At 40.3% G+C, this 25237-nt stretch overlaps 2 protein-coding genes across 5 annotated transcripts; one reads left to right on the top strand and one right to left on the bottom strand.

Annotated features, from left to right (window-relative positions):
- Nucleotides 1-2224: 2224 nt before the first annotated feature.
- pigb (phosphatidylinositol glycan anchor biosynthesis, class B) lies at nucleotides 2225-9673 on the top strand. The gene is made up of 13 exons (XM_080492489.1): nucleotides 2225-2267; nucleotides 2391-2582; nucleotides 2663-2792; nucleotides 3307-3424; nucleotides 3539-3643; nucleotides 4039-4169; nucleotides 4262-4402; nucleotides 4486-4537; nucleotides 4629-4840; nucleotides 5848-5912; nucleotides 5997-6216; nucleotides 7874-8051; nucleotides 8121-9673. Exons 2-13 carry the CDS (start codon nucleotides 2477-2479, stop codon nucleotides 8247-8249), a joined length of 1587 nt encoding a protein of 528 aa, XP_080348615.1. The 5' UTR covers nucleotides 2225-2267; nucleotides 2391-2476; the 3' UTR covers nucleotides 8250-9673.
- On the bottom strand, nucleotides 8175-19906 carry ccpg1 (cell cycle progression 1). 4 transcript variants are annotated; one of them, XM_080492452.1, is made up of 11 exons: nucleotides 19791-19887; nucleotides 17166-17234; nucleotides 15524-15641; nucleotides 15111-15190; nucleotides 14826-15009; nucleotides 14610-14702; nucleotides 13939-14268; nucleotides 13631-13677; nucleotides 12053-12235; nucleotides 10552-11852; nucleotides 8175-8981 (listed from the first exon to the last, which is right to left on the bottom strand). In XM_080492452.1, the coding sequence occupies exons 2-11, from the start codon at nucleotides 17223-17225 to the stop codon at nucleotides 8789-8791; spliced, it is 2589 nt and encodes an 862-aa protein (XP_080348578.1). In that variant the 5' UTR covers nucleotides 17226-17234; nucleotides 19791-19887; the 3' UTR covers nucleotides 8175-8788. The 4 variants fall into 4 exon arrangements, with proteins under 4 accessions (XP_080348578.1, XP_080348577.1, XP_080348580.1 ...); XM_080492451.1 differs by lacking the exon at nucleotides 19791-19887 and adding an exon at nucleotides 19646-19711; XM_080492454.1 differs by lacking the exon at nucleotides 14610-14702 and having other exon boundaries at nucleotides 19791-19906.
- Nucleotides 19907-25237: the final 5331 nt, after the last annotated feature.

Here is a 25237-nt window from a genome sequence, read left to right as displayed (position 1 = left end):
TTTGCCTGCACACATCTGAAAACCAGAGTAGGAATGTAACTCTGCGTGAATTCCGACGTACTCTGCATTGTCTAAATATTTCTCTTTCATGTAAGATTGGATCTTTACTACAATAAAATATTTTATCAAATTTATTAATCCCAGAGGGAAATTCTTGAACTAATGAATTAATGTAACTCTTAACCTCACTAGTTATAGTATGAACATTAGAATTCTTCATTCCTTCCCCAGCCAATGAAAAATATGTACATTCACATTAAGTGATTGGATTTCTTACAAACTGAATGACAAGGCGTTCTTTTATCGGTTGATAAAATTCTCCTTCTCAAAGTTAAAAATAGCCATTTGTCTGAGCTTGTGCAGCTGACTATTTAGGGCTATAAGATTGAAAGAGGGCAGCAATACTACAAATCTATACAATCTTATGGATCACCAGAGTAAATTATGCTTTATATTATGCTATTAAAATGAACTCAATCTTGACCTTAAATAGCAGTTAAATGGCAAGTACACCTAATGTAACTGTAACACTAATAACATGACACTAATATTCCAGTATAACTGTCAGGAACCATTCCATTAACAAATGATTTAGTGAACTTTCATTAAAAACAATATGAATTCGATTTTTTCATTAAAAAACGACCTTTGAACTTATGACTTTTATTCTTAGGACACAGTCAGCATTAATGAACAGAATCCCCTCCTCTTTGAAGTTGCTTAAGGTGCTTTTGTTTTAGTGCAAAGAGGGGTGTTCTTCTTCACTGGATTTGATCCCCAATCCAAGAGATACTCAAGAGGAAAACGTGAAATTTCATATCTGACAAAACCTTAGTCAGGAATTACACTTTCAGTACTTCCACTGAGTGGGATTGTTACTAATATTTAAGTGATGGACTTCCTTCTTTCAATGAATCTGAATACACTTCGACGTGTCATCAAGGTTGTATTGAAGTACAGTATGTCTTATACAAAATGCAAAAATGGAATTTCTTACTACCACTGTTAAAAAAAACACAGCTTCTCATATGTAAACAAACAAACAACAAATTATATATCTGTGAGTATTAATAATGAAAAAGTCTAATTCGGCTTCATAAATATCCTTCTAAAATCCTTTGAGATAGTAATAGTTTGTTTTATGTTGAACAGTGGATTGTATCTTAAGCTATAAAAAGACCACAATCAAATCACTTTATTAGTAAAAAAAAATTGAATGAAATAAATGACACAAGATGACACCTGGATAGGAGCTATGTATCTATTGTGGGGGAAAAACAAAAACCCCAAAAGAGATTCTGGAAAAAAATAGAGCTTCTGGAATAAAGACAGCATCAAAAATTGGGAATGGATGCGGCTCCCAGATAAATGTATTTAATTTTAATACGTATAAAGTCATGGATTAAATACAGGTGTTTGCTTGTAATTACTTTAATCAAACAACCAGGTTTAAGAGTTCGAAAGTCTTATGAAAATGTCTTTAGGGTTAACAAATGAGTTTTAAATAAAGCATTAGTTATAATACTATTGCTTGGTATTGTAGTGAGTCTTATTTTGAGAAGTCTGTCCTTTTACAAAACAACCTTGCTGCTACTTTGACAGTTTGACCCCCTTTTTGTAACTACGGCTCTGGCAGGAGGTCTCATCCGCGACATGAACAGATTCCTGGAAGGGTTTTAACTCACCGAGGGCACGGTGTAAGAGACGAGACGCTGAGAACTTCAGCAGAAACACAGACGGAAAAAACAAGTAAACACAGAGGAAACCTATGGAGGGAAACGGCAGCAGCATGAGGACAGGAGGACACTTCTTCCTCTACAGTGACCTGAGCCTGAGCAGCACAGCAGCGCCCCCAGCGGAGGAGGGCTTACAATGCCTTAAAACGAACTGCGATGTCTCCCTGTTTCTAAACGTTAGTTGATGCTTTGTACATGATTTATGCTGTTTGACAATGAACCCGATCCGGGAATTTAAGAATTTTTGACCGTAAGAAAAGCGAATTTGTGAGATCACTGTAGTTACTTGTAGGTATTGCCCCAAATAGTGGACAGTCGAGAATAATATGTATTCCTCATGCCTATGGTAGACGCACACATCAGTCCCGGGCAGTGGGGGGCGGTATTGTAGTATGTGGTTGTTTTCACATTACTGATCTGAAACAGAAGAAGATTGAGCGCCGTGAGAAAAGAGAGAAGCTTTTATACTGAAGTTTGTTGTGACCATTGCACCGGAAATGAGATCTTAAGGGCGGAAGCAGCCGCAACCAGGTCGGAATACTTGCTCTGTATGTGTTAATATTTACTTACATTTTAAATAAAGACTTTTGTCAGTCGTTGTGTGAATGCTGAGAAAGGCCGTGGGTGTGCAACTGAAAGTTCAATTAAATCCAGTGTTAACGAGCCTCGAGGAGAGGAGCCTCGTGCATCTGCATCTGAGCACCTGCTCGCCTCAGAAGAGTTGAAGTTGACATGTCCTGATGGAGACTCTCAGGCTGCGCTTTGAAAACAAAACACAGGATGTGAAGTTGAGGAAACGTAAATCTCAGCTGTACTTTGGGGAAAATGACAGCTCCCTGAACCACGGTACGGTTTAAGAACGTCACCATGGAGGAGAGTGGCTTATGGTGGATGAACGTGTGAGTTGAGCGTGCTGTCCTCCACAGGTGTGCTGAGAGCCAGAGTGCTGGTGTTTGCTGTGGTGTTCAGGCTGATCAACTGCTCCCTGGTTCAGACCAGCTTCGTCCCCGATGAGTACTGGCAGTCTCTGGAGGTTTCCCACCGCATGGTCTTCAAATATCCTCCCACCAGCAGACCTGGAGTGAAATTTATACTTGTTTTAATCCCACTCAATTATGAGTAAAATCACGGGTGTTAAAAGCATGCAAGCTTCTGGGGCGCGAGTTACTTTTTAACCACGGGGTGTTTTATTGCTCCGTCAGTCGCAGACATTCAGTTCAATTCATCTGCATGCGTATCTGCGTTCACAGAACTTTATACATATAAGCAATACAATATAAAGCGTGACAGAATGCACATTTCTACTGTAATGAAATGTTGACAAAAAGCCAACGTTTTTTCTTAAAATATAAATTCTTGGCTACAAATGTGCAGATCAAAGGTTTGAATATGGTTTATGATTGTGGGTCCGAGGAGGGACTGGTATCATTTTGAAGGTAGTTTTAAGTCTGAAAGTAGATTATCATACAGAGAGTAAACCAGAGATGGACATATCATTTTCCTGGGGGGTTATTTTGCTTTTTTTGTTTTGTTTTGGTCTCATAAACTCTGTAAACCTTAATAATGTGACTTATGGGTATCTGACCTGGGAATGGAAGCAAGGAATAAGAGGTTTCACATATCCCCTCTTCTTTGCATTGCTGTACAAGATACTGAGCTTCATGAATTGTGACTCGGTTTATCTCCTGGTGAGTTGTTGTTGTTTTTTTTGTTTTTTTTGTTTTTTTTTAATTACTTCCTCTTTTTTTTTCATCAGCACACAGTTTCTCATCTTTGTAAGGTTCTGCTTGATCTATCTGCAGATTTGGCTTCCACGGGTGACTCAGGCGCTCTTGGCGGCGTATGTAGATGTGAAAGTCTTCTTCCTTTTCCGTACACTGGAAAACCAGGACGTTGCCAATTGGACGGTACAGTTGAAACACTGTTTTATGTTTCTTCACTTGACATGCAGGAAGTCTTTAATTTGATATCATTCGATATTTAATGTGAGTAGTGATTACAGTTGAAATCATGATGTTACAGTTGTATATAAGATATTTTAAATGAAAATGACATTGTCACTCTATAGAGAAGCTGACTGCTGTATAATAAACACACTAATTCAACACCTTTGAGAAGAAATATAAAAACTCAGTTGTGAAGACAAACAGGAAAACAAACATGACAGATTAAAAAATGAAAACATGCATTGATGTGAGGCATCATAAATATTATGAGTACTCAGTCTTGTAGTAGTTTCATATATATAATCTTACAATTTTTTGCCTTTTATTCTGATGGTAGTGTCTTGTTTTCCCCACAGTTTTTCTGTCATATGTGCTCCTGGTTTACGTGGTTTTGTTGCACCAGGACTTTGACCAACAGCACTGAGACCGCCCTCACCTCTCTGGCTCTTTTTTACTTTCCTCTGCCAGGATCCAAAACACAGAACAGGTCTCCGACACAGCTGATTGTCTCATTCCTATTTACCCTGAACCTCTCAGACACTGGTCCTACACTCAGTCTGTTGTGTTTTTCTACTCCAGTGTGAAGTATTTGGCCCTGGTGGCCTTGGCTGTGATTGTTCGACCAACGGCTCTGATTGTGTGGTTTCCTTTGCTCATCTACCACTTCTGGCAGGAGGAAAACAAACTGAGACTCCTCACCCATAACTATATTCCGACAGGGTTTGTGCTTTCATCCTCTTTTCCACTCAAACACCAATTTTTCTCCAATTTATTTAATTTCAATATGATTTCCTCATTTCCAGGTTGCTAGCGGTTATAATTTCAACTCTGATAGACTGTGTGTACTATGAGAAGGTAAAAAAAAAAGGTTTTCATGTGTACTCTCATTCCCGCATTTCAAGTCAGATTTTCAAACTGTAGTCTGAATTTTTTTTCTTTTCTGCAGTGGACTCTGGTTCAGTTCAATTTCCTCAAGTTTAACATTTTCCACGGTGTGGCTGACTTCTACGGCTCCCATCCCTGGCACTGGTACCTCACGCAGGGGTTTGTCGTGGTGATTGGCCCTCATCTTCCTTTCTTTCTTCACGGCTGCAGCCTTGCTTTCGCACGGTACAAAATCCTGCTGGTCGCCATCATCTGGACCATCGTGGTTTACAGGTAAAACTGTTCAAGAATGAGGAACCATGCAGGTTCTTTGACGTGCAGTAAAGACTATTTCCTGTGTGTCACATATATTTTTAAAAAAAGCTTCTCACTCATTGATTAAAATCAAATTTTGAAGAACTAGCAGATCTTGAAAGCTGAAGTTATCTTGGGAAAAGGGGTAGAATCACTCAACTAATGCACATTTTATGACAAGAGCCATGAAATCACAACAAATCTATTCAATCTATTCAGAAGGGACTCAAAGGAAACCGGGGTGAATTATCTCTCTGTTTGAAGCCAGCCAGACTCCATTAACAAGAACAGTTCTTGTGCCTTGGAGAGTGTGTGAGTTGTGGGTGCAATGCCCCCACAGTAACATAAACAAACTGTCTGCTGGAGGCAATGGCTGACCTACAACTCTACTGCAGTGTATCTGCTAGTTTTAGTCATTCGGTGTTGTCTGTATATATAAAGTCCACTATCCGACTGTCTCTGATGAAAATCAGTCTCAGTACAATCATGTGAAAAGAGACATGTTGAACAGATGTATGACTGTGGCCCTCTGGGAATCAATGTAAGAGGTTTAATATCAGACGTGACATTGTTGAAAAATATTTAGCCTTAATTTAAAATGCAAATGATCTCAAATTTATGATCCTTTTTTGGCTGAAAAGCTTTTAATAGCATCCACGTTCGGTACCTTGATGTAGTGATTAGCTCTTTAACTTCAGAGCATGAAAGCTGTGGGTTGTAGTCTGGATTCAAACTTTCCCATAGATAATTTGCATGTGCTTCCTTTGTGTGTGTGTGTGTGGGGGGGGTTTCACTTCACTTTGCCTTTGTAGAGCAAGGCATTTTACAAGTCTGAAAAGCATGTTGTTAGTAAAGTAGTGTTAAAATATATGCTTTCAGTTTATCAAAGATGTGGGTGGTTACAACATTATCTAAAACTAAATCCTAAAATGATGCAACAGAATTTCATTCCCGGTGACAGAGAATTTCTGTTTCTTTCATTTCAGTTTGCTACCTCATAAGGAGTTCCGGTTTATCTACCCTGTGCTGCCTTTCTGTATGGTCTTCTGTGGTGAGTGTTTCCTCTCATGCGGTGTTAATCACACTTACTGCCACACAGATGTGTTTATACACGGCCTCCTTGTTTTTACCACAGGGATATCCATCTCTCGTTTGAAAATGTGGCGTCGGGCTGCAGCAGTTTCCTTGCTGGTGGCCAACCTGGTCCCTGCCCTGTACACCGGCCTCGTTCACCAGCGGGGCTCACTGGATGTGATGACACACCTGCAGAAGTTTTGTAACGGCAGCGGCGACTCCACCCACGACATGCCAAACATCCTTTTCCTCATGCCGTGCCACTCCACGCCGTTCTACAGGTACGACTCGCCTCATCACACCTGCAAGTTTTGTGACCTTCTGCTGCTTTAAAATCCTGAGTTGAAAGCTCTGGCGTGTTTTTCCTGCAGGAGCCTGAACAAGCCAAAAAATTAATCACAGTAACTGTTTATTTTTGTTTGGTTGTCACTGAGGTAATTGTTCGTACAGTTCAACAGTTTTTGCTCAATTATTTTAACACGATAGTAAAACAAATGTAGCGTAGTTGCACAAGGTTTCTTCAGTAAAATATTAATAACACATAAAGTCTGCAGGTTCCACCATGCACAGACAAGTGAAAAGCCCTGACCGCTTACCTCCTCCACCACTCCTCCTACAACTACAAACCATGTCGATTCACTTTGTGTCGTTTGTTTTGAACTGTGCATCATAAAGACATTTCACATTACTTTAGGGGTTTCAAAATGCTTTTATAGTTGTTGTTTTTTTTTTTTTTTTAAATACAATGTCCAGATTGAATTGCTTTATTAAAGGGACTATTAGGATTATATTTACATTTACAGGGGCTTTTCACTTCTGTAGTATTATTACTATATATAGTATTCTTACTATTGATACTTTAAGTGAGACGTAATCCCCAAGAGACTGCCTTGTGGGCGAATCTATGAGGCTGACGGAGGAAGCAGTCGTCAGAGTGGCATTGCTTCTAATCTGCCCACAGAACGATGAAGAGAAGTGCTGCTTTTTTTTCATAGAAACTGTCGGGACAATTCCCCTTTGGCTCTTACAGTCAAGACAAATGAGCGGCAGAGTCCACTCTGTGCAAATCTGCCACATCTGAAGTAGAACTTAAAAAGACAGCTATTGTTTACTTCCTTTTAGTGGAGGAGGAATTATTTATATTATATTTATATAATTATTTGATTTCAAAGATTACCAAGACCCATAACTCCACGTATCACTAATACTAAAAGAGAGGTTATTTCAAGCATAATAAAGCATGTTGAGTAAACTCTCAGAAGACTTTCTGAATTTGTGTCTTTTTTTCTAGATATTTTGTTTTATAAATTAATTGTCTTTTACGTACTGATGAAGCTCATTTTGAATATATTAAAACTATAGGACAGCTTTAAGTAAACCTCCGGTATCCTTTAAGGTGTCTTTTTTTTTGGAAATGAAAATATGGTCAAAAATAAATGAAAAACTTACCCTACAAGCCACACATGCCAGTTTGTATACTATTCAAAATTTCTTTTGACAAGGAGTCTGTGGTGATCTCTGTAAGAAGTCAGTTTTTACATCGAGTGACGAGAAACAAAAGATAAAACAATAGAAGTTAGGAATGAATCATTGCAGTTATCAGTAATAAAAAACAGACCATGCATCTCGGGTGTTATTAGGTATAATTACAGCACGATGGAGGGGATTTGGTTTATGGTGTATTTAGTTTGAGCCGAGTAGTTTGGAAGTACCTCTGGAATACACCCCAGGCTGTGCAATACTGCATTTGTAATCTGTGTGACTGTTTGAGGGTCGGACAAGACATAACATTGGGTGCAGGTAGGCAGTTTTCAATGTCAAATTTCTTTTGAAAATATGTCCAACTATTATGGAGCAAGAGTTCATTTCAAAGTGTGTTTTGTACATTGTGATTTCTCCAGTCCGAATTAAGTTTGACACAACACACTCTCCTCGCAGCCACATCCACTGCCCCATGAAGATGAGGTTCCTCGAGTGTCCTCCGGATCTCGGAGAAGAGGGCTACTTCGACGAAGCTGAAGATTTCTATAATGCCCCTCTCCTCTGGCTCAGGACTTCATTCTCGCACACACTCTCCCTGCCATCGCATCTGGTGTTTTTTGACGTTCTGGAAAAGGTAGAGGTTACGGTTCTTCATTTAAGTAAAATGTTTAGAAAGGCACGTAATGTTTGTGTTTTCTTTCAGGAGATCTCAGAGTTTCTGAAGTGGAATAACTACACAGCAAGAGAAGAACTATTTCACACTCATTTTCCTGAAGGAAGAGTTGGAGGAAGCATCTTTATTTATGAAAGAATTGCCTCGGGGACAACGTGACACGGAATGAGAGTGCAACAAATATAAATATTTTCAACTCAAACACTTTTTAAGTGCAATTAAATGATTTGGGATGTTATCTTTCCAGTCAATATGAAGTGGGGAAAAAAAACCTCTAGGTCCAGTTAAACAAGCTGGAAGTGGAATGTCAAAAAACGGCAAATCACACAGACACACACACCTCACTAGCAGCAAATAAAAAAAAACAACAATTGTGGCATTTTCTTCACAGAAGTCAGATTTATAATTTTCCGCTCAATATTAAAAGTGATGCCACGTTCAGGTTCATAATTTCATGAGGCAAAAGTCAAAGAATGCTTCATTTCAGTTTTGGTCGAATGTTAAACTCAGAAATGTGCAGCAGATATTAAATACGCCACGTCTTCAAATCAGGTAAGACGTTAACACAGCAAACAGCTGAAAAGACATTCAGTAGCCATAAAAGTTAACATGGAACTGTTTCGCATCTAAACGCAACCCAAAATTTTAAATGTGCAGCAAATATAAGAGTAGCAGAGAGAAAGAGAGGGTGAGGATTTTCAATATTTTGGATCAAATGGCATAGGGCCCAGCTCTATTTTGACATCAGCCATGTGTCTGTCCGTGTTTCTTCCTGATCGGCTCCACTTGCGTTCGTTCTGTGCTCGAGCTCTGGCTCGCTGGTGTTTTCGCTGTTGGTTCTTTGCCCACGAAGTCTCCTTGGAGTCTGTGCTGGGTCCTTCAAATGGCCCGCTGGGTCAAAGACAAAAGAAAAATGATTTCAGTAAGTTAGCGTTTGTTTTTGTCAATAAATAAACATTGTGTTTGCTTTGTTAGTGTAGCTTATTGAAACTGAACGCTGCCATCCAAACACCTGGCGCACACCAAACACACCATGAGCCTCTGAGGAACCGGCAGAGGCCTGTTTTAGCATTTGATACGATTAACTATGGAATTTCTATTGTACAAACTTAACGCAATCTGACAGGATAACTTTATTGATTGGATGTGTTCCTATTTAAGTGGTCGAGAACAAAGAGTGGCTCTGAATGGAGTGGAGTCGGGGGCAGCAGCGATAACGTTCGGTGTACCTCAAGGCAGCATACTTGGTCCTTTGTTGTTTTTACTGTATGTAAATGACATGAAATCAGCAGACAACTGTGAGCTCCTCTTATGATTCAGCTCTTGTTTTGTACCACTGTCATGCAGGTCCACAACATCAGAACTTGTTAATGTGTGACTTTGTGAGATTATACAATATTGATTCACTGGATAATATTAACGAGCTGTGATCAATTAATTTCACTTTATTACAGCAGAAACTTTTCAGGCAGCGTTTCCTCACTGCTCTTCTTTTAGTTTATATTTTCCATCAAGTTATTTTGAGTTTCCTCCATGTAAGTGTGTTTTGTGTTGGAATATTAATAAATTACCGTGACGAGTAGATATGCGCTCCATGTTTCTGCAGTTCTGTCAGGCTTTCAACTGCGTGAGCAGCCCCAAAGCTTTACATCGTTAATCACTTTCGGCCTTTCACACACCAACGGAGGCTGCGGCCATGCAAGGCGCCGTCTCTCCAATGGGAGCAATTTAGAGTTCAGTGTCGCTCACGGACACTTTGGCAAGTGGGCAGGTGCAGATGGGAATTGAACCTACAACCGTCCGATAGGGAGACGACTGCTCTACCAGCCAAGCCATGAAATGAAGTTAAGCAGACTTGGGAACGTGTCAATCAAATGTAATTTGAAGCCTCAGTGATGAGGCTATATGTTATTATGTCAAAACGTTGCTCTAATAACTCTTTCTCCTCTCTGAAACGATGTTGTATTTGGTGCTATATAAAGTTGAATTGAAATAAAACAGAATAATTTAAGAACGGGCAGGTCATTTTTAAAGAGATCTGATTGGTCAGGGGGCGGAGCTTTGACCTCTTATCAGGAACACAACCTGGTCTGGAACAGGTTAGACATTCAGAGCAAGTTACCGGGGTGACCTATCCAGGTAAGAAGTGAACAAGCATCGCAATACGGAAAACCCAGAGTTAATCCCTGAAGCCACCTCAATAAGAGGAAATCCAGCATCATCATATAGGACCCCTGATCTGCTCCAGCCAGTGTTTTCTAGGAACTACTTTCAGTGTGAAGAACAGGGGTTCTTAGAGGTGATGGTGTGGCTCTCACAGAACCATGATCCCAACATAATCAAATCTTTTTAATATCTTCCTTTGCAGCCATTTCTTTTTACACCTGACATGAACTTATGGAGAACTCAAGCATGCAAAAATACTAAAAATTAATTTGTTGTCATCCTCATTCACACTCACCTCGGGCCGTAACTTTTGGCATACGTTTCTCCAAATACATGTCTGTAGATGAAATCATCAAGATCTCCAAACACGCCGTCGGCGTGGCCGTGATACTCGTGCATGTCTGCTAGATAGTTTTCAACGCCGCTTACAAAGTCTGTGAACAACATCTGGTCGTGGATGAACATTCCATTGTGGAAGAAGTCATTGATGAACGTCTCCAACTCCTTCCAGTGGTGGAAGTGGTCGACCTCCTGATGCAGGTAGCTCTGCAGCAGCTGGAGGAACTCGTCGGCTCTGATCGGCTCCATGGCCTTGTTAAAGAGACTCATTGACTCCTGGTACGCACAGTCGAAAACCCCGGAGCATCCCTTCATGCCTGCTTTGTGATTGCTATGTCCTCGGTCTTCATGAACTTTGCCCCCTGACTTGCGTGTGTTGTGGTTGCTCTGGAAGGCATCGGACTTGTGTCTGTGGTGAGGTCTGTGGGATTTGTGATGCCACGACTCTCTTGTATTCTTCTCATCATGTTTCTTGTGGTAAAACCCTTGGGCTTTATTCATGAAGGTCGAGGCTGAATCCTTGAAGTTTCTGAAAGTCGATTTGACAGAATCAGAAAACTTCCTGAGGTTCTCCTTCACAGCCTCTTTGGCCTTCTTAATCTGCTCTTTGTGGTGGTGTACAAACTCCTTTGTGGAGTTCTTTACCGCATCAAACGTCTCCTTCATTTTCCCTGCCATACCCCGTTTAGAGTGTTTCACTTTGGGGTCCATGTCTCCTTTAGCTCGGTCCTCTTTGGTTTCTACGTACAGCCTCTCCCACAGGTCAGAGCGCTGCTGCTCGAAGTTCAGTCTCTTCTCCAGCTTCATCAGTCGCGACTGCAGCTCCCCTGCCTCCGAGCTCCCTTCCTTTCCAGCTCCGGAGGCTCGACTCCTCAGGTGGCTCAGCTCTCTCCTCAGCTCATCTGTGACCTTTCTCTCTTTCTCCAGCTTTTTTCTCAGCATCTGTGCCTCCACCATTATGTTCTCCCTCTGGCCGTGAAAATTTGTCATCTGCTGTTTCTCCTCCTCCAGCTGCTGCTTTAGCCTCTGGTTTTCCAACAGCAGGGAGTCCGTACCAGTGCCGAGTGCCTCCAGCTCTTTAATGTGCGAGCGCAGGTTTCTCAGCTCCTCCTGCAGGGTGGCCAAAGACTTTTCTTCACGTTCCAGTGAGTTTTTCAGCAGCTGGTTTTCAGCTGACAATCTCTGCTGCTCGGACAAGATGCCCATCTTCTCATCCACCTCATGTTTCAGCAATGTCTGCAGTTCATTTCTTTCAGCCTTGATGAAAAAAGAAAGGAACGCAAGGTTATGGCTACCAAAAAATAAAAGTTTACATTTAACAGTACTGTTCACAGTTCAACCAAGTTGTTCAGGAAGAATTGTTTGGTTCACTTTCTACTGTCTACTGTCAAATATTTCATTAGTGTTTTGTTGTCAAATATCTTTGTTAGGAAATAGGAAATAGACGACGAAGTTACCTGTATCTGCATTTCTGTGACAAGAAGTTGCATATGACGAGTTTTTAACTTTTCTAATTGTTCTCTGAGCTGATGGACATCTGTATCATCTGGTTTGATGAAGCCAGAGTCATCACTCTTATAAGGAAAAAAGTCATCATCCTCAGAAGGAAAATGGTCAAAGTCGTCTTCGTAATCTTCACTCTGAAACAGGAAAGCAAAAATAATAGTTATGCAGAGGTTTGAATTCAAATTAAAACAAGTCAAACCATCACAGAATTCAGGTTAGTATCGTATTCATCATACAAAATAAACCAAATTAACTGTTCATTTTCCTGGCTGGCCTGTTTTCACTTGGTTTACATTATCACAATAAATGACAACAGACAAAAGTATTTGTTCTTCTATTAGACAATGGAGATTTAACACATCACTGCTCAAGGATCCAGACATCCTCACATTCTTTAAAAAACAATGGACAATCTTTTTAGAAACAAATGACCTGCCTGGTGTTTCTCCTTGTGTCCTCTGGGAGACGGCTAAAGTTGTCATGAGAGGCTAAATCATTTCTTACTCCTCATACAAGACCAAAAAGGACAAAATAAAGGAAAAAGAACTGGAAGATAAAATCAAAACCATGGAGACAGCTCATTCTGCCTGCAAAGACGACCGCTTCTTCATGGAACTAAGGAAATTAAAAATGGATTTGAATAAAAAAACTGAACATAAAACACAATTTCAACTGCAGAGATTACGCTGGGAGAACATTGAACATGGCAATAAATCCAGCAAACACACACACACACGCACACACCTCGTGAAAGGTGTTGCTGAAGTTGCTTAATTTCTGTCATCATTTGCTCAAACTCATGTTCCTCTTTTGTTGTTGCCTCTGTTAATTCATGTTCCTGCTTCATGTTACTGTCTAGATAGAGCTGCTCAGGCTGGTTAATCTAGAAAATCATGTTACTCTCTAGATAGAGCTGCTCAGGCTGGTTTAATTTTGAAAATCATGTTACTGTCTAGATAGAGCTGTTCAGGCTGGTTAATCTAGAAAATCATGTTACTCTCTAGATAGAGCTGCTCAGGCTGGTTTGATTTTGGAAATCATGTTACTGTCTAGATAGAGCTGCTCAGGCTGGTTAATCTAATAACAGTTGGGAAGTATTTGGATCAGTGTGATAACTGCAAATAATATATGTAGCACGAACAAGGGTATTGTATGTAACCCTCCCTCCCTCCTCCCCTCAATCTCTCTTCTCTCTCTCTCTTTGAGCGTTCCCCCCCGGTCGTGTACGGCAGCCATGCCAACTTCTAATAAAGGCAGCAACAGGAGGAGACACCAGGTCTCTTCCTGTTGCAAGAGCAAAAACTGTTCTGACTCCGGAAGGCTCTCAATCACATAATATTGTTTGCCCAAGCTGCCGAACAGGACAAGGGTTAAAAAATAAATAAATCAATAAAAAAAGAAGTATTTTTTCAGTATAATGATGATAGGACAGTTTTATGGGGATGTGTAGTGTGTTCAAAAAGGAAAAAAAAAAAATCCCAATATTCTTAAAAGGAAATCATTGCACATAATGCTACATATATACTTACACCACAAACAAACTCCATGTATTCAGGGTCATCATGGAACATTTTACCTGCGAAGGAGATTTAAAACAAGTTATTTACCTGCAGCAGTAAGTAAGTGATCTAAGCGACTGACATGTGAAGAAGCAGCAGTGGGTTAAGAAGTCTTCGAGTTGTTGTGAGGAACAAAAGTTTGAAACCCACAGACCATTTTTACCAAAGACAAGAAAATCAGACATTTAGAAAATTAAAAAATACAGCACAAAAGAAGGTCTACTTGAACGTTATTATTACCAAGATCAGTCAAATGCCATGGAGGGTTGAGTTCTTACTGTAGAAGTGACCAAAGGACATGCAGACAACTACGAGGAGGCCGAGCAGGATGCATGTGATGAAGATGCTGTGCAGCCGTCTCCTCACAGTGGCTGCTTTGACCTCAGTCGGCTCCTCCTGCTGGTGCATCTCTTTGACCTCTTCTTCCTTCTCGTCCTCTCTCATGCTTGACACCAGCAGCGCCTCCTCCTCCTCCTCCTCCTGGTCTGTAGTGAGGCTTGCGGTGTTTTTTCTCAACCTCCGTCTTCGTACATTGGTACAGGCGCTTCTTTCAGACTCGTCCTCACTACTGCTGGAGTTTCTCACTGTGGGCTGCTGAACTGGCAAATCTATAATAGAAATAAAAAAGAGACATCTTCTAAAGATAAAACCTAAATATATTGAAAGGTACAAATTACCAAAAAGGGCAGTTAATCATGCAGACAATAATGCTGAGCAATACTATTAAAAAAAAAATGCATTTTGTGGATGCATTTGTCAATTCTTCACACACACAACACACCCTAGAAGAAATTAAACTGTAAAATCTGCTCATGCAGAGAGACAGGACACAAATGTATGGCAGCAATTTGTGAGCTTGGCACTCTCAGACTTTATCGGGGGTTAGCTTAGAGCATTGCTGAACAACAAGTTTAGCACTGTTTTGGATTCACTCCTTCAATCAGGCCACCTGTAAAAGAGCGGCTTCCAGTGAGACGACCTCTCAGACGATAGCTTAAGTTCATCAGACTCTGAGGAAGTTTCCAGTGACTCAACAACAAATCTGCACACAGGCAGAGGAGAAACGTCTTGTGTTAACCTTTTGAATGCTGAATACTAGGCTGTGTGTAGGAATGAAATCAGGTTTCTAGAAGAACGAGTTTCGTGTGAGCCTTGGCAGTCGTACCGGGCTCCGCGGGTCTGAAGGTGTACTGGCTGCTGCTGGAGCTGCCGAGATACAGATCCTCGGTGAAGGCAGCTCCCACCTCCAGCTCGGTGTGATCGTCATCCTTTAGGTCCCCCAGAGTCACAATGTCGGAGTGATCACTGAAGGACAACACGTGCTCCTTCCCTCCAGTGTTTCCTCCAACCTGCAGGAGCAGAGATTCAAGAAGGACAGTGAGGAAAGCATCCATAAGGAGGCTGAGATTATTTCCAAAACCTGCTGCATGCTGGTTTCAGTTCCTCCCACCTCTGAGGCCTGGAGAGTCTCAACCAAGGCTTGTTCTCCCAGAGTCTTGTCAATTGAGGCAGCCTCTTCAACACACACACCTGAAAAGATCATTATAGTTAAAAGGTGACTGTGTTAAAGAAATGTTCACTATGAATAAAGTCAACTACCGAAGGTGGTTTTGTTGTGTTAAAAACTCTTAAGCTAGCCAATCACATTTCAAATGACACAATCTGATAATAAATGTAGTATGGAAACTATTCTTGTCTGACAATAGAACTCAGGCATAGATTGTGTGAAATAGGTCTGAATGCTCTAAAGCTCAAGGACACTATTGAACATAATACCACAAATGTTTTAGTTCCAGTCATGTGAGCTGCACGATGGTTTAGTGGGAAGCACAAAATGAGAGCAATATAATAGGATTAATTTACCATCAGGTGCAGAGGCCTGTGCGTCCTGTAGCTCTGCTTCTTCTACACGAGGGCGCTCTAATGGTTCCACTCCATATTCCACTGTGACCTCCGATCCCAAAGTCTCAATGTCTGAACCCTAAACACAGCAGCCAGCGTTAAAACCAGAAAACTAATGAGAAAACAACACATTTCTGAACCAACAAGTAAAATTCCAAAGATATTATATCGATGCATTCATCACAGGAAGTCTTTCTGTGAGAGATGCTGAACTCTGACTGGCCTGTTGTCATGGAAATCATCAAATACAAGGTATGAATAGATGATATATAGATGGTAGTTTAATTACTCAACACCTGAGCCCGTATTCACCTGAGTCCTCGCAGAGAGCTCCTAACTTAGCCTAAAACTTCTTAGCAAGGAATTTAGCTTGAAAGTGATTCAGGAAGTTCCGAAGAGCAACTCTGAGCAAGGAGTTGACAGAAACCTTTATCTCAGTGAGGAGGTGTGGTTGACCCTGTTGCTACGTATGATGCAGTCTGTGATTGGTTGTTAGAGAAAGGAAGAAAGAAAAAGGCGCTCTGTGCTCCTAGGAATGAATAGAGAGTAAAATTAACTGATCAAATATCTTGGGCTGTATTAAAAATGTGTAATCATTAAAACTATTTTATGTCATGATGCTGAAACTCAGAAAAATGTATTTAATTTGTACATTGCTTAAAAATTATTGAACTTACCTCGTTCACGTGCCGATTATTATATTGAATTGCTTATTGTTATGTTTTCTGTCTATGCTGGTTATTTTTTACCACTTAATGTATCTGATATTAATGGTGGATGCAGACGCAGCCGTCACCAATTCCTGTGATTGGTGGAGCTCTAGTAAAAAGAGATTTGATTTGGCAGAATGATGAAAACAACAAACTGAATGGATACCAAAAAAAGAAAAAGGAAATAGAAAGCCCAACTGTACAGAAGAGCAGTGCCTGCTGTAAGCTCATCCCCGATGAGGTCGACCACAAACATTATTCCTGTAGCGTGTCATTAAATCGTTGTCGTTAAGCACACAGAGAAAAATCTTTCCTTTTTCTTTGTCTTTCCGCCATCTTGTCTGTTTAAGAAAGTGTTAGGCTTCATAAAAGTCTTCCTCACTCCTTTTAACGGTTTTCCACCTTAAGAGCTCTCTTAGGGCATAAGATGCTTTGTGAATTACTTTTATCTTAGTAAGGGAACATTCTAAGAAAAATCTTAAAATTCAAGGAATTCTAAGATTTCCTTTCTTTTTTTTTTTTTTTTTTTTTAAAGAGTGACATCAGGGCTATTTTCGGCCTTAGGATACTTTGTGAATACGGGAACTAGTCTGAGATTACAGCATTGCCTTTTTTGGGATGTTTTTCTTGAGATAGTAAAGTTTGCTATGCTAAAGTGTGCTATCACATTGTTTACAAATGTTTGACAATGAAATTAACAATTTATAACATCAGATTGAACATTTTAAAAGTTGTCATTACTCAGTAAAGTAGGAGTCCTCCAGTCTGCTGTGAAATAATGTCATCCACACAAAATAAACAGGACTAGTGGACGCGTCTTAACACATTAAACCTCCTTGAAATGTCACTGACTGAGGGACAAATGAAAGGTGGGAAAATCCTTTTCTCATTACCTCATTACTGATAATGGTCCAGCCACAGGACGATTCTGCATCGCTTGAGGTCTCCGACATTTTCGCCAGCTGTCACAGAGTTACACAGGAGATTGGAAAGAAAGAAGAGATTAGCACTTAAGAATTTCTGTCCTGGTGAAAAGATAAAGCAAATCAATATGTCACAGTCAGATTTAGTTACTGATTAGTAGAGGAATCAAACTATCAAATGATTTACAGGAAGATGGTTATATTTTGGGGTGTACTTTTGGGAGTCATTTTTAGATAGCTATAATATATAATTAGACTCATATATTAGAATAATCTAAACTAAACTGCATCATCTACTTTCAGAAGCATAATCACTTCTGAGTACACCCACAATTTAAACAGATGTTAGGACTCCATATATCAAAGTGCAGTTTATTGTTTCTCTGAGAAATGTCCTTTGGACAAAGATAAGACTTGGAGTAGTTTCTGAGAAAAATACTTTAACTGTCTTTTTAGCAGGAGTGAATGTCACCGAGTACAATTTAATCAAGTTCATGGTTGTCCACGAGTCCTGGTTTCCACTTGTGGTTATTATCTACGGGTAACACTGGAGGAAGGCTGCTTCTCTGTGGCCTCATTATAGAAACATACTGCAGTCAGATCAGTGGGTGGATGTGAGCTACATTTTATTAGTTCAGGGAGTTTGTGCAAATCGTTCACCAACAACAAACTCAAGGTTCCTAATCCCCCCCCCTTTTTTAAATGAAGTCTAACCAACTTCAAGGGTCAAAACAAGATTATTTTCTGTGTATCTAGAAAAAGGCGAACAATGACAAGAAGTCGACGGAATCCCACTGGTTGAGGATAAAGGTACATGGTTGTGATGTGATGGCCATAGGCTCTTCATAGGTGAAGATATAATGTTCACTTCATTTCAAGCCTGTGTGTTATTCATCGCAATGTAGTCTTGACCCAGGTACCATCTCAAAAAAGCGTTAACTATTAAGCAAGTGACGACAGGATGGCCCTGGTCTATGATCCTGGTTTTGAGGCTACTGCTTCAACACATGAAGCAAAATCCATCTGGATTTGTGATGACAGTCTTCCCCACTGACCCACAACTGTGCAGTCATCTAGTTTCTGCAGGTGACTGCTGTGCTGCTAACCACCTGCTCAGACACACCCCACCTGAGTTACAAAACTATAGTCTGTCTGCAATCTAGTGAGTAGATCCAGAACATGTGGTGGTGTCTACTAAGTGAGAGTCGGTTTGATGAGGCAGGCAGGTGAGAGAATCATATCTACAGCACCAGCCTCAGGGTGGTATGCACATTAAAGAGGATAGATAAAGAGAGGGGTCACCTGAGGTTCTGAGACATGTCAAAACCAGCCTCCACAGGACTTAAATGATGAGGGATGTCATTATAACTATTACGATGTTAGTCACTGCTTTCTGGCTTTGTGGAAGAGAAGTAACAGAAAATAAAAACATTGCATCAAACATACTATTCACAATGGATTCAAGGCCTAGTGGTATTTTATATTCCTTAAGAAATACAGATACATCCCACTGTATGCAATCCTCAGTATTTAGAATTCTGTGATCACTCCTGCTGTGTCCGATAAGAAAACCAGCCACTTACTACTGAATATGACTTTAGGCTCATTAACTCTAGTACAAAATAACCAATGTCATGATAGAAAATTACTTATATATGTAACAACAGCTTCAAATATAAAACACAGGTGCTGAGCTACTTAATCTGCGCTTAAGCTCTGTTGGTTGTTGTATTCATACAAATATGATACATGTCAATGAAAGACATTTTAAGTGAAAAGACAAATTTGTTAAATTTGAATGACTTTCAGGTCCTTGTAAAACACACAGCAAGGAAACATGTTTCCATCTGTGTGTAGTGACGTCACTGCACGTCGACTACAATGACTGCTGAACAAATTCAAATCCAAGCATAAAATAGATTTCAAAAGCAGCATGTAAAACATAAAACTACTCAAAAATACACCAGATAAAAGCAGAACTTCACAAAAACACCACCTCATGCAGCAGTACTTGTTGTCCTTTATGATTATAGCCTCTGTCAGCTGTTTAAGGAGTCTCGAGATGGTTTTATTTACATCAAATCATTTAAATGCATATCATGAAGCCTTGTGTTTTATTCTCCTGATGATGTACCAATTACTTGTCTTAGCCGTATAAATACCTCTATATATTCCTCAGACTGTACAAGGTGCTGAAGAGTGTTTACACCGTAGTATAAACATAAACAAGAACATGGATGCGACAGCTCCCCCTGGTGGTCTCAGGCCTTTATGGCACATCGTGAAGAGTGCCAACCAGGGCGGCCTGACACAGCACGCAGTCATTGTTTACATCTAAAACACAGATTTCAGCATCATAGAGAGACAATGCTCACAGTGGACAAGTTTATCTTCTTCTACTCACATTCAGTAAAGAAAGTTAGCGACATTGTCGCAGCTATTCAACTCACTTTAAGGCTTGTTAGTGAGTGACACATTTACAAACATCGTCCCGACCACATGAATCCTGACGCCTCCATTGCGTGGTTTGTTTTTAACAATACCTCAACACGACCGGATTCTTAACAAACTACCGGAGAAGCTCTACTTACTTACCGGCGGGTTTGCGCTGTGCGACGAAGCAGCTGGTTGCAGACAGACCGACAGTTGTTGCAGTACAGCCCCGGTTACCCGTTAACAACACTGCGAAGCCGACAGCAGACGGGAAATGTAGTTTTACGGCGATGCTGCGCGCGACTCAATAGAAGTGGCTCTCCAAGCTAGTGGAACTACATCTCCCATCAGCCAACATGGTACCCAAACAGGCTGAGCCAGAGTGGCGCAAACCCAGTGGAGACAAATCTTGTGGGCGAAAAAAACAAAAGCCTTATACAAGGAAGCATGACAGGTGGCCCGCCCACTGCAGATTTAAACACGGGACTCGAACACCGACAATAGCCCCAAACAACACTGTAATAAGCATTTCACTGAAATATGGAACGTGCAAGTATTCGTTTGAAAGCACGTGCTCATTGTTATGGAAAGCGAACTGCCACCCACCAGATCAATAAACAATTAACAATGGAACACAACAGATCTTTAACTACTGTACGGAGCCCTTGAGTGGCCATAGAAAAGAAATAATGTGTGGGAACGAGATAATAAGTCATTACCTCAAGTTATTAATGCGAGGGAACAAAATGATTTAATACATGGCCACAAATTATATATATGTAAATATATGTATGTAGGCAGCTTTTTCACACTACCATACTAGCACACACGCAGGACGCACATGCACACACACACACACACACACACACACACACACCACTAACACCAACTGCCTTTAACGAGACATAAAAACAGATGTATGAATGGCCGAGGTAGCCGCTGCGGCATTCTCTCCGCATTAAGGCCTTTCCATGCTCTCTGCTATGCACGTCTGTGCAGACCGTGCACAGGCCACGGGTGCGCACATGATTGCATCTACTCTGGGTTCACTTCCGTGCGCGTTCCATAACATAACATAACCATCCCGAAAACATCTCCATGTCCGCGGCCCAGCGTTCGCCACCTTTCCTAAAGTAGTTTATGTTTCACTTCAGGAGTTCTGAGCCATCTGGCTATCTTTATTTGCTTTTAAATTGTGATTGTTCAGACGGGAGACTGAGGATCTCCTCACACAAGCGCCCCTAGATGCCTTCCAGTGCATTGTCTTTAGAATTTGCACGGTTTTCACCTGGTTCATCTGACACAGAAATATGACCCCCCCACTGACGAGTGCACAGCACTGACCTCACATGACCCATGGGCTTATACTTTTGAGATGCCATGTTTCTCTGTGAATACTGAATACAGACTGAGGCAGGGAAACCTCATTTATATGAGAGTCTGTTTCTCGAGACATGAAGCATGACATTCTGCAGAAGCTATCTGAGGAAATTTCCAAGTTCTCGGCTTACTAAACAAGATTTAACATTTCACAAAGGTTACTGCAGCACTGGTTGTTAAGCACCCTTGCCTTTCTGAGCCAGGGTCAGCCATGCATTGCAATGGATGGACAAATAGTTTAAAGTTCAAAATGGGAAATCTCCGTTCTAAACTTCACAGATGTGGAAGTGCAGATGTGTAAATCAATGGTAATATAGAGCACAGCAGAATCCAGATGGAGAGCCACCTTGTGAAAACCAGAGGAGACCCAAAAGAAGTGAAACAAACTTCCTGCCAGATTTACCAGTGGGCCAGGATGCTTCAACCCTTGAAAACTCTCTGCAGCTACTTGAAGATGAAATGAAGAAAAGGTTCCCAAATACAGCTTTTGTGAATCAACTGATGAGCCAGACCTTCTCATGAAGATGCAAAGAAATCATGGAAGAGCAGCCCTCTGTGAAACAGATGTTGGAATGTGGCCAGCTCTATTCAGAAAACAACAGGTAAACAAAAAGTCAGGATGTTGCTTGCTGAGGGAATTTAGGGGAAAAACATAAACCTAAAATACAAACGTTTTGCATGATGTGAAACTGTCCTATTCACAGATTGAATGCTGCGATATTGTGGCCATCTCTCAATGTGGTATACAATGTTGTGTTTGTGTCCTGTTATGTCCTTGAGTGGTTGCAGAATTCACATAAGTGGCAAGCAAAGACCTTGAGCAAGACTTTTTGGAGTCCCTGTACTAATCGCAACTTCACCATTGGTTTTGCGATTATTGTTGAGGAATGACATCACATACCCGCGTTGTTACGGTATTGTCTGTGGTGGGACCATGCACCAGAGGTGAGAGGAAAGCATGGGAAGACAAGAAGAAGCTGGTGACTTTTATTAACATTGACATCAGGTATTAAATCAAAAAAGGAAAGGATCAAGGTTATTAAGGTCAGAGATCATCAGAGCACAGAGACAGCTCCGGTCAAAGTTACTAATGATCTTCTCCTGGCCTCAGACAAAGGATTCAACTCTGTTCTTGTCCTGTTAGAAATCATCGTTGTATTTTATACTATTGGTCATAACACCCAACATTACACACATTACACTTTGTTCATGTTAATAGTGACTCTTCAGCTCAGATCATGGAGTTCCACAGGGTTTTGTATGAGGACGCATACTTTTCACATTATACATTGTTTCTGGAGGGGATATCATTGGGAAATATTCCATTAACTTCCATTGTTATTCAGATGATACAGAAATGTAATAATTTATTAAACCAAATGACACTGATCAAGATTTGAAACTGAAAGGTTGTCTTCTCAATTCCATACAGTAAAAGTCATACAGGTCTTTTCTGCTTCTTCACTCAGATAAAACAGAAGTTAATATATTTGGCCCAAAACATCTGAGAAACAAATACACAAATGATCTAAGCATATGATAATGCTGGATGGTACTATTTGACCTCCAGTACCACGAGGGGGAACCTGAGAGTTACTTTTGATCATGCAGGACTTATCCTAGAGCTTCCACATTAAAAAAAAAGTGTGCAGGCGTGTTCTTCAACTTGTACAATTCATATCTCCAAGATCAGGGACATGTTGACTCAGAGTGATGATGAGAAAGTAATCTATGCATTTTTTAGTTCCAGACTAGACTATTGTAACTCCCTATTGCCAGGGTCTCCCAATAACCGCTTAAGAAGTCTTCAACTGAATGAAAATGCTGCAACGGGAGTATTGACACAGGAACGAGTAGGAGAAATGACATCACTCTAGCATTGACTTGTCTTCATTGGCTTCCTGTGAGATGTAGAGTACTTTGGTTCTTTGAACGGTACATATGTTATAAAAAGAAATTAAATAAAAACAAAATAAAAATAAAAAAAACACAGCAGACACCAATCAGTTTTCATTTCGCTTTTATTTTAACTGAGAATCAGAATTGTATATAGAATTATTAACTGTCTAAAATGTCCTAACTAAACCAACTTGCTAGAAATGTTTTTTTTTTCTGATGTGGACAAAATGTAACAAAACATCAACACAAAATAGCAGGTAAAATAACAATTAGAAGAAGGTACATTCATTTTAAACACCTGCTTTCTTCTAGAAAAGGAGGAGCTGTGGGTCCCCCTGAGTCAGACTGTACTGTAAATGACCCACAGCCCCCCTCCACTGCACGTTATTCAAACATTACTGCAAAAAGGAAGGACACAGAGCAAGTTGGCTCACACTTAACTCTGCGTTTCATCCATAAAAATTCACACACTGGGACCAGAATATAATTCCAACATAACATCATGAATGAGGTGGAAAGCAGCAGATCAACACCCTGAGCCACATGTTTAAAGGTGATGAATTCTCGCCTTAATCTCACAAACATTGACAACCCAAGTGTTTCATCTGCATTTATGATGAAAATACACCAAACAATTAAGACATGAGGTAGCAGTTGTGTACCTGCAAGAACTACAAAAACCCAATTCAGAGCCCTGTATGACAACCATAAGAAGAGCCGTAACGCAGAGACATTTCTACTGCAAACATCCACTGACTGGTGAATGAGCCAAAAGGATTCTGGATTGGGCACTTAAAGATCTCAAAATACAGGGTGTGAGCCTATGGAAATTAAAACTGAAAAACCTGAAGTTTCCTCACACTGGAAAAAAAGGCAAACATGACTGAATTTCTTTCCAAATCAAATGATCTTAAATGAGAGAAAAAAAACTACATGGAACACATGTTTTCTTCAAACTTTTTTCACATTTCAACACATACAGGTAAAATGTGTATGAGAGCAATTAAAATGTCAACATTTCACATGAATATAGGATGCTTTTAAATTGATCTCTTGCCAATATGCAACGGCGACCTTAAAAAAAAGAAATCTTTGGTTCACGTTGTTTGCTTTTTTCAAAGAAAGTTAAATTGATTGTGTCACTTTTCATCCCAAAGCATTCCCTTGATTGAATCCTCTGCATTCTCCTCTGATTAAAAACACAGACTCGTATGCACCGCTGATATTTCTAGGATCTCTCTCATGCTATAAAATAATTCATAATTTCCATTTATGACAACCTAAAATGAAGCATCATCAAAATATATGTATCAAAGTGGAATCATATGCTTAATACTCTTTCTTATTTAGAAAAATTGTTTGCAAATCTCTCAAATATATTTAAAACATTTCCCTGTAAATTACTTTTTGCTCATTCATAGAAAGAAAAATCAGCGGATGCACGTCTACACGACTGTGCTGTCACAACACAGACCACTAAACAATATAATATACTGTAATTATCTCTCATAATACTCTCCTACAATGTACAGATGTCTGTGTGTGACAGTTTTGGAGGAGGTCTGCATCGGGATTATTTGGTTCATGTGCATAAACATTGATTATTAATTGTCACTCCATCGCCGTTCAGCGCCCATGAATCTTGTTGGCACCTGGTCAGAGTTTGAACCCGCAACTCTCTGCAATTTTTCTATGTGTCACGGGACAAGGCCACTATTGTGCAAGGCTTTGTTTGAGGGTCTCAACTAATCTCTGAGGGCGGTGTTTCTTCTTTGGTCTCATGTGTTTCGATTATTTCACACTCGTACAGTGAGATTAGTTGAGAGGCTAAAAATAAACTCACTTCGCAAACAACTCTTTGGGTAATAGCGTCACAGTCACCGCTGCACATTGGCCTATCGTACAAAACTACCCGGCAGACAAGTGCTAATCTTCATCTACACTATGGTAAAGAAAGGAAAAGACTTGAAAGAAGAGTGACTACAAAGTGTACTCAGAAGTACATTATTATCTAACAAAAATATAGACTTTAACAGCTGGTGTAAAAGTTGATTCTTCACTTCAATCTCTGATTAAACACTTTCATTGCTTTGACTACGATCATTCTTCATGTGTTGCATCGTCACGCGGAGCTTCTCCCTCAGAGAGATTCATTAGGCTTTGGTTTGGGTGTCTGAGGGACGGTTTCCACATTAAGGCCAATTTTAAAGCTTTTCTAGACCGACATGCCATTGCAAGCACTTCTGGTGTGAATCCTTACGCTAATAAAATAAGTAGGGGAACAAACACAGCGGCTTGTGGGAAAGAAAGTTAAAGAAACAAACGCAAAA

The sequence above is a fragment of the Lipophrys pholis genome (genome assembly GCF_963383615.2).
Source record: "Lipophrys pholis genome assembly, chromosome: 2".
NCBI classification, from domain to species: Eukaryota; Metazoa; Chordata; class Actinopteri; order Blenniiformes; family Blenniidae; genus Lipophrys; species Lipophrys pholis.
Note: the sequence above shows the minus strand (reverse complement) of the source record. Positions and strands in the feature narration are given on the sequence as shown.